The 9,877-nt window shown below is 37.6% G+C and overlaps 1 protein-coding gene across 1 annotated transcript; it reads left to right on the forward strand.

Annotated features, from left to right (window-relative positions):
* Window positions 1-2,352: 2,352 nt before the first annotated feature.
* On the forward strand, window positions 2,353-9,235 carry fxyd6 (FXYD domain containing ion transport regulator 6). The gene is made up of 7 exons (XM_088012132.1): window positions 2,353-2,413; window positions 3,155-3,208; window positions 3,595-3,618; window positions 5,205-5,285; window positions 5,488-5,524; window positions 5,639-5,688; window positions 7,096-9,235. Exons 1-7 carry the CDS (start codon window positions 2,353-2,355, stop codon window positions 7,131-7,133), a joined length of 345 nt encoding a protein of 114 aa, XP_087868258.1. The 3' UTR covers window positions 7,134-9,235.
* Window positions 9,236-9,877: the final 642 nt, after the last annotated feature.

Below are 9,877 nucleotides of genomic sequence, written 5' to 3' on the forward strand. Positions count from 1 at the left end.
ACATGGCTGCAGAGAAATCTCGCCTGACTCTTCTTTGTGGAACTGTTGCATTTCACCCATATTGGAGTTTTTATTATTTTTATTTTTAATGTTTTTTTTTATGAATGACCACCACTATTGGAATGAGATTTATGTCTGACATTTGACTAGACCTCTCTGAAACATTCAGTTTGCTAGGAATCATTCGGAGGTGGACTTGCAGGTGGGATTTGGATCCATCACCCAGGCGCGTTTTGAGCTTAATGTCACGTGGCTGGAGATTCTTCTTCCATCAATTCTGTCCTGCTTCAGCTAAGCAGCCCCCGTCACACTTCCTCCACCATGTTTAACTTTGAATTGCTGTCTCATGTCATGTCATGTCCCCTTCCTAAAGTTTCCACTTTTGTTTCATCAGTCCACAGAACACTTTCCCCTAAGGTCTTGGGGATCATTGAGATGTTTTTAAGCAAAATGTGTATGGATTCGAATTGTGCCATTTTTGGCAAGGTTCTTTACTTATTCTTGACTTGTAACTTTAGCATTTGAGGTCTGTGGTGCTTTAGAAGTTGTTGTGAGTCATTCTTGCTCTCTGAGGGTCATTTTCAGGGGCCGACCAGTCCTTCTAAGCTTCACCATTAGATGTTTTCTTCTTTTGTGGAGAAATGCTTTCACTGCGGTTCACTGGAGTCCCGAAGCGCCAGAAATGTTTTTGTTTTTCCTTCTGTTTCATTCTGATGAATGTCAGCGACTTAGGTTTTCATATTTTCTCGAATTTGTTTAAATTATATATGTGATGTGTTGCTATTTGAGATTTTTTTTTTTGCCTTCTTCACATTGTCAGACAGGTTTCATTTAAATCATTTGATTAATTATGTCTCTGTGTAGTTAGTAAAATTAGACTCAGCTTCCCAAAATATGTGGTTCATTAAAGGTGATTAATGATTTAAGCATTAAGGCAATTACATTTTTTTCCCCATTGTGCCAGGTTGATTTGTGAAGCTTTTCTCCCTTGAAAATTTAAATCATCACTTCAAAATAGAAGTACTAAATAAATTGAACAAAAAAACAAAAACAGAAGAAACGTGTATTGGATAATGTACGTTTTCACACAACTGCTGCATGTGTAATAGAGGGACATAAAAATATGTCTAAGGCCTTTTTGAATGAATGTGAATGAATATATTAAAAATTCTCACAAATTATAATACCATTTTGGTTGGGAGCAGTGCTGGTTGTGAATTATAATCAATGGAGATGCACCAAAATGCACAAAGTGTTATCTTAATAGGGCACATTTTAATTGGTGGCATCAAGTGTAAATTTTCAATCTAAAATAAATCTGACATTGCAAAAAAAAAAAAACAAAAAGAGAGAAAAGAAAAAGAAATGAGTACAGCAGCAGCACCTGAAAAAAATGGCCTCTTTATGGCTCTGGTTCCCAATAATTGCAAAATTGCATTACAACATGACTATAAGTAGAAGTGACAAGATACATATCTGCAGTTGCTTGTAAGAAGTCGCTTTACACAACGGCCTCTGAAGCTGCACAGATGATCTGTGTTTTCTAAATCAGGTGGGGTCTTCTTCTTCTTCTTCTTCTTCTTCTTCTTCTTCTTCTTCTTCTTCTTCTTCTTCTTCTTCTTCTTCTTCTCTCAATTTGGCCGCAGCATCACACGTGTGTTAATCCTGGGAAAGGGTGAGGATTCAGGAAGAAAAAAAAAAGCAAAGATCTGTTTTATGTATTTGTTGTTTTGTTAAGATGTGGCCAGTTAGAATGATGCGATTTTTAAAGGGGTCTATTATGAAGACAAATAAGGCTTAGAATGAAGAAATAGATAAAAACAAATTGAGTTAAAGAAGGTGAAAGCACGACAGGAAAACACATAAAAACATTTAAATAAGGACTAGAATTCACCAAATAAATTGGAAATAATGTTCTAAAAAATGAATGAGATACAAATATAAGGTCAAAGCGTTGTTAAATGAGATATTTGAATTGAACATGTATGACGTGCAGTTTGGGGACAACCTTCAGTCATCAAATCCGCTGTGAAAACAAAAAGCCTCTTAAAATATGCAAATGTGACACACTGTCGTTCAGATTAGCTTATAAGGTAGACAATAGAACGCTACATATGACTTATAAAATGATGTATCTCTCTGGTCCATTCCAAATTTGATGAAAATGCTCAATTATTTGTAACTTTGATATAAACACTTTTGTGTAAACACATTTGCAGCAGGAACTAACCTAAAGAAAAAGGAATTAAGGATTAGAACAGCATACATAATTATAAAAAGGCTGACACAGTGAGTGTACATGTGCCGCAACGCGATGTTTGACGCTTATGATTTGTTTCTGCTGATACCATAATGAGGCTCGGAAAGAACGAGCAGCCAAATGGACCTGAACAGACCTGCAGCGAGTCAAACGGTGAGGTTTGCGACCCGTTTAGCCCTTTAAAACAGGAACGGTGAAGCAGGAGACGTAATAAAACCTTCAGGATCCTGAGCGTTGTTAAACTGTGAAGCCCTGCTAAGTGTGGCTTTAGATTGCCTTCAGAATTTCCTTTTCAACATGTAGAGACAGACGATGTGGGAATTGGTTTATTTTGACCAATTCATCCTGGAAACGGGTCAGATATAAATGGTGATGGTTGATTCAGAGCACATACGGTATGAGACACAGCGGATGCGTGTGTGAGCACACTGAGCAGTCTATATGAAAATAGGTCAAGGTTACGTGTTGTCCTATGGGACGGTAGCTTTCTGTCTGCTTGGAAGAGGCTGAACCTGATAAACATGGATAATTATGCAGGATAAAAAAAAAAAAAAAAAAATATATATATATATATATATATATATATATATATATATATATATATATATATATATATATATATATATATATATATATATATTTATATACATCTGCGGGCTTTTAAACATCTGTCAACCTCCAGAGGTTTGGACGCAGCTGACGATGTGTCATTTGGTTCCTGTTGATTATAAATTTGAATTTACGCCTTAAGTGTTAATGCGAAAACAATCAAATATTTTTATTTCCAAGAGACATATGCAAATACATATGGTTGTAGCAGTGTGTGCTTTTACCTCATTCACTGGAGTTTCTTATGTCTTCTCTCCCTTTCACTCTTTCTTACTCTGTCAACAGTTGCCATGGAGACGGTTTTGCTCTTCCTCTCCTCACTCCTGGTGTGTGTAGCCGGTAAGTGCTCCCCTGCTTACCGAAAAGAAACACGCTTGCACGTTCGCAAAGCACCCATAAGGAGGCGCTGTTTGAGCAGGCAGGGTTGCTTTGGGGGTTGGGGGGAGTAAAGCCAGCCTTGGTGAGACGTTTAGCAAAAATATCAATTACCACCTAAAGGCTTCATGAGTCAGATGTACACACTGGCTCACCCACTCAATGTGTGAGGTCTCTTAACATATAATGATATATAAAATAGTCTTTTCCTGCTTAAAAATATAACCTGTGCCATTTTGAGACACTTTTGAAAACAAACATACACCAAGTCATTTCCATCTCATCTCCTGTGTTGCCTCTTTTTTCCTTCAGTCTTCCTCTAACCTCCCCATCTTGTCTGTGCTTTTCAGCTGAATCAGACCCCAGCGTTATGGGTGAGTGCCCTACATTGACTAACAGGGTTAAAACTGAACATTTGGTTTCTAGATCATCCCCATAAAGACATGTGCACAAGAGTAAACAGTGGGAAAAATGTCAATACCATATTAGTGATTTTTTCTCTCTTTTTTTTGACCAAATTAAAACTGCTTAACTAGTTGATCTTGATCAGTTGTTCTTGAGCCTCTCCAATGTTGTTCCTGTTGTGTGTTTTTGGACTTAGGCAGTTTATTTATACTGGTTTTAACTTATTTCTAGTAGGAAAAAAAAATATTTATTTTGGTCAAAGTCCAACAGAAGTTCAAAATACTATTGAGGAAAACTTAGCTTTGAAGAGGATGCCCTACAAAGTATTGTAAAGCATTAATTCCTCTTAAACTTGTTTTACTTTATAACATCATAGCCACAAATCTAAATGTATGTTGATAGGATTTCAGGTGATTTAAAGTAGTTTAAGTAGACTAGAAAATATAGGCAAGCTTTGGGGTAAAGACTGGATAAACCTTTATCCCTGCTCTCTTTTAGGAACTTTTTTGGATTTTTTTTACACACCATTTTGTTGTTGTTATTCGAAAGAAACAAGAGAGAGAAAAAACAGGTCTTCATTGTGAAGTGGAAGTGAATAATATATATGATTTCATTTTTTTTCACCAATGAAAATATGAAATGTAATTTGTTTTGTCCTCTTTACCACCTAATTTAAATCCTGTATAATAGACTGACGTCATGAGCCGTGCATTTAGAAAATACAATCCGGCTGTGTGAAATTTAATCTAGGTATAAATACAACTGTTAATGGCAGCCACAGGTTTTTCTTTTTTAGTGGTCAAACATCATGATCATAAAGTCCAAGAAACAAAACTTGTAGGTCAGAGGAAAAGTTGTTAGGTTATAAAACTTTGATCATCTCATAGAGTCCAGTTCAATCTATTACACAAAATGGGAAAAAAAAAAGAAAAATGTCACAGCTGGGAAGCCATCAAACCGACGGCTGGTGCAGGAAAGCATTAAAAAGAGAAGCAGCCATCAGGCCAATAGAAACCTTTTCGAAGCTGCAGACATCCACAGCTTGGTGGAAGAATCTGTAGAAGGATTCATGGAAGACTGGCAAGACGTAAAGCCGCTGCAGAACGGAAACCGCAGGAGGTCTGATTTGCAATTTCCCAGAGTTCATCTGGGAAATTGCACAGCAGCCCCCAGGAGGAGTGTGCTCTGAGATGAATGTTCTGGCTGATATGTCTAATACACTTTGTGACAATTTCCTTAAATGAGTTCAGCTACAGGTGGGCAATACATTAAAAATGTATTTTAAGAGATATCATTAAATTACTTTGAAATGTATTTAAAATGTAACTGAGAATAGCACATACTTTTATTTGTCCTATAAGATTTTCTTTGTTCTTTACGTTCACAGAGGAGCATTCAGTGGCTGAAAATCCTTTTATTTACGGTAAGTTTAAAGCAGACGACTTGCAAATGCTGAGTGACCAAAGTGTTGTCAGACACATGTATGAAATCAATAGCTCACACATTTCTTTACAAGATGCATAAATTATTGCATTTCTTTTTTCTTCTTCTTTTTTTCCAGATTATGAAAGTTTGAGAATTGGGGGGTTGACGTTTGCTGTGATCCTGTTTATGCTGGGCATCCTTCTAATCCTCAGTAAGAATATTTCTGCTTTCTCTGTCTGATCACATCTACGTGCACTCAAAATAATTTCAAACAGAATCAAAAATAGAGGTCTCACAGGATGTCCTTGTATTTATATTAGCGCTTCTTTACATTTTCAACCATGATAATGTAAGAAACACGTCATTCTTATGACATATTTAGAGGTCAGGCAATGATTTGTGTCTGCTTGTAGGTCGACGATGCCGCTGTGGAGGAAAACAGAAGCCCAGGTGAGTTTCTGCTGAGCTGAAGAGAAGAAGAAGAAGACTTGGTCATAACAGACCGTTAACGTTTTTGTCTATCATTAGTTAGTAATGCTGACAACCTGTAAACTCTCTCTGCAGAGCCCCTGGAGACGAGGAGGCGCAAGATGAGAACCTCATTGTCACCAAGGGTAACAATAACATAAATATAAGTTGATGCCTTTGAGAGCGACCAAAATACACATAACAAATTCTGTGTTGAATTTAGCAAACCCCTTTTCTTTAGCATTAGGTTTTGCTTGCTTAGCTTTCAACATGTCATGTCTACTGCTATGAAATATTTAAATAATGTGTATTCTTAGCAGTCTCATATTCCATCAAAGGTCATTAAAAATTCTATCTGAATGTTTATTTTTTTTATGTATTATATATATATATATATATTTTACTTTAAGAGAGCAAAAAGTCCTTGTTTTGGCGATTTTCAAGCTTTGCAAAGTGTTGAATAAATAACGTAAAGGTCTGCTGAGCAATAAGTTTAACCTGGGTCCTCATAATGAAAATAAGAACAGAGTAATTGATCATTTTCTAAAGCTAACCTCAGACATGCTGCATTTTTTGACTTTCAAAGCACATTCAATTGAAACAGTCTCAGTGGTGACACTGTGGACTTGTAAAAACTCTAAGTCCGTGTCAGAACCTGAGTTACTTCAGGTTAAAGTCATTTCTGTCAGATGTTAAGACTAAAACTTCACCAAATTTATTGATAAAGTAAAAATGTAACATGATGAAAATCCAAGCTGGTGGTGCCTTTTTTTGCATACATAATTTAATTTTCCCTCTATTAAGAACTAATCCTAATGGAAGATGTGCACATTTTCATGCCGTTTTGTCCCATAATAACCACAAAATCCAATGTATTTTTTTTTCGACTTTATTGACTTGATCATCTTCTTATGCCTTCCACAGTACTTCCTATGCTTTCCTTCAGCAATCCCTTTCCTCTTACTACTTGTCTTCAAAGCAAAAATTAGTAGAGTGTGTGACTGATAGTTGGTCTCCCACTGCCTTTTGGCTGTTTCTAATTATTTTCTTGCCTGGTCTATCAATTTATCAGGAGACTTGGTAGTTTTGCCGATTTTCTCATCTCCTTTCTATTTTTGAATAATTAAACAGCGCTCTGTTGAATTTTCACAGCGTAGAATGTATTTTTAAAACACAAATCTGTCTTAACTCTTCCCAACTTGTCTGAGATGCGTTTCTCGTGATGCTGTTTGTTCACATAAACTTCTCTAAGTCCTTTTACGGAACTCGTTTGTACTGAAATTCAGCTACATGCAGGTGAACTCTATTTGGTACATACGAAGCAAATGGTTGTACTGGACTTATCTGAGCATAATCAGTAAAAACGAGGTTAAAAACGAATGCATGACACATTCTTTGCATTTTGATTTATTAAATTTGCACAAAGAAAATGTCGTTTTCCTTCCAAGTCGTGGGCTACTTTTTGCAGATCTCCCACAATATAAATACATTGCATGGTAGCTGGCATACTCCACTGTACTGAATCTAAAACCTATTTCTCTGACCCGTTTCAGCTGCAGCGGCTGCCAAAGAGACTCCAGCAGAAAACTGAGGCAACGGGAGCGGTTTCAGAAAGGAAGCAACAATAATGTTTTAAAAATAATTTTAAAAAAGAAACGACGTGAGGTTTATTCTAGTTACCTGTACGGGAGGGTGAGGACAAGTTGTATACGTTTACAAAAATGTAACAAGTGAGTAGATATTTTGCCAGGTGTTCATTTTTTTTGTGTGTGTGTGTGTGTGTGAGTAGTCCTTCAGTGCTCTTGTCAAATGCTGTGCCTTTTCTGTGACGGTCTTTCACTGCAGTTTGTTGTGGCATCTTTTGGCACAAGTTTGTCTTATAAATTTTCGAGATATTTTTAGTGTTGTGAGTTCAGATGTTTCGTTGTTCTTCTATCTAACTGACTTTAGGTTTTAGGATTCGTGAATCTGTTGCTCGTTTTCTCAGTCGTCCTGAGGAAAAAAAAGTTAAAAATTGTCACATGTATAAGATATATGCATATATACAGTATTTAAATTTAAATACTTTACATATGAGCTATTTAGTCAAATATACGAGATCTATGTGTGTGTTTGAGTGGTTAGGCGTGTTTGGGTGAACATGTGTGCAGGGCTGGATTTAGGAGAATGTGGGCCCACAGGGTAAATCCGTTCCAGTGAAAGATTAAAGTAATGTTTATGAATGAAGTAAAAAAAAAAAAACTTATTGTGACTAACATGTTGCATAGCTTATGTTTTATTTAAATGTATATATTTATTTCAATGTAGATTATTGTGTTGAAATTCTAAGTCAATTAGCATAATTGAATAGTTATCCATTGGAAATGTATTTTATTTTGATTTTTTTTGCATGATCCTATATTATATTTTATGAAGTCAAATTTTATTACATGATGTAGACATGTAAACTGTGTCTGCTGAAAAGAGACGTGTTGGCCCAAAATATTGTACCACCTATGCTAGAGCTGTGGTCCTACTGCCAAATGCAGAAATACACTGCTCCGTCAGAGCCAGCAGGAGGGTCTTAGTGCTGTCAATCACTCTGATGTATGAGCTGCAGCTACGCTAACGGGGAGGAAACGGCTGATAATTACAGGAAGACTGTTTACTCGCCGTCAATTGGTGGTCATGCTTACTAGCCTGCATGTTCACGGCAAGCTCCATTGTCAGGAAGGAGCTGCAGCAAAGCAGATAACAAGAAGGGTGTGAGCAGCACATACATGAAGATGATTGACAGTGCTAAGACCCCTCCTCCTGGCTCTGATTGGTTGTTTCTGACTGACTGGTGTATTTTTGCCGACAGCAGTAGGACCTCACAGAGAAGGCAGAGGAGCTTAACTTCTTCCACAGATCAACTGTTTTATAATATCACAACATAGTGACAGTTTTAACAAATATGTAAAGAAACATGTTTTTTTGTTTTATTTTTAAAAGTTACATTCTGCATCTTTAACAACAACCCCAAAATGCAGTGCCCCCAGGCTACTGCCTCTGTCCCTCTTTTTCTTAAGTCCGGCCCTGGATGTTTATTGTTTGGTGTGCAGGATTGTGAACACATCACATCTGCTGTGGTTGTGCATCTCTCCATGTAGGTTAGCCTTTTACAAGACAATCTCAGCGCTGCTCTCTGAGCGGGAATCGCAGGTTTCTGCACGGGCTCCTCCACTGTTTTTTTTTAACCACCCGCAGTGGAGAGAGCTCACACATCAGCTGTGTCACTGCCTTTCTTCTCTACATATCTACTGCACTGCCGCCTCACTGGCTCCACTGGGATTAACCGGTCTCTAGCAGGCAGTGATTAGCTTCCCCTCTGCTTGCAGTCACTAGCGCTGCAAGCTCTTCAAAGCGGGGGAAGTCTACTTTTTCCTGTTATTATTTTTGCTTTCCACTGTCACAATTTTTTTTTCCTTTTCTTTTCCAATGACTACACATTCTCTGAAAGACAAAGTGTGGATGCTTTGTTTGAGAGGTTTAACCTCAAAAGCTGTGTGTTATTTCTGTGCCAGTCTGTGTTAAAAGTAGCTAAACGCGAACTAAAGCAAAGAGTGGGAGCAGACTGCTGTACAACTACTGCTGTGTTCATCTCCTGCATAAAGCCTTGTTGTGTAGCAACCTGTTGTGCTTTTGGCATAATTGAATAAAAGTGTGTTCAAAGACAGAGTGTGCCTTTATTCATTTTTTTTTCTTCTTCTGTAAAACATCTCCTTCTCTCCAGAGTGTTTCATGCTTGAAAGCATTAAGACGACACCGACCCTCCATCAATGTCAGTCAAGGTTGTTTCATTGTCAAAGCTTTGAAGCAGCGCGTGTGGAAGGGGCGTCTTTTGCAACAACGTAGATTGTAACGTCCTCTTTTCCTTTCACGATTCCAAAGGTTACCTCTTCTCCTCTATATCTGCACTAAGTTTATGAGACTGTAAATATGTAACCAAGTGGTTGCACTGAAGTAATGTGGAAGGAATGGAAAACTTGTATGTGTGTGTGGGTGTGTGTGTGTGTGTGTGTGCGTGTGTGTGTGTGTGTGTGTGTGTGGGTGTGTGTCGGTATGTGTGTGTGCAAGGGGGTGGATCTGTAAGTTTGGAAGATGGGTTGTAGACAGGACCACCCACACCTGCCCACACACACCTGGACAGAGGTAACACAGAACCTTCAGCAGCTCAGGTAGGTTATTCCTCGTTTTGTAAGAATATTTCATAAATAAACTATGCTTGTCATTGAAAATTATTTCAGATTCATAGTTATGGTGCTCACAGGCATAATGTATATTGCGACTGTGTAAGAAAGGGTGAAGTGTCTT

The sequence above is a fragment of the Poecilia mexicana genome, unplaced genomic scaffold (assembly GCF_051168715.1).
Source record: "Poecilia mexicana isolate PSO_F unplaced genomic scaffold, ASM5116871v1 scaffold_13, whole genome shotgun sequence".
In the NCBI taxonomy this organism is placed as follows: Eukaryota; Metazoa; Chordata; class Actinopteri; order Cyprinodontiformes; family Poeciliidae; genus Poecilia; species Poecilia mexicana.

Bases quoted from the DNA above. Each gene is read 5' to 3' on its own strand.
- fxyd6 (XM_088012132.1), top strand. From the start codon at position 2,353: ATGAGGCTCGGAAAGAACGAGCAGCCAAATGGACCTGAACAGACCTGC. The intron at 3,619-5,204 runs GTGAGTGCCCTA...CTTCTTCTTTTT, and splicing joins ATCAGACCCCAGCGTTATGG to TTCCAGATTATGAAAGTTTG. The intron at 5,286-5,487 runs GTAAGAATATTT...GTCTGCTTGTAG, and splicing joins GGGCATCCTTCTAATCCTCA to GTCGACGATGCCGCTGTGGA.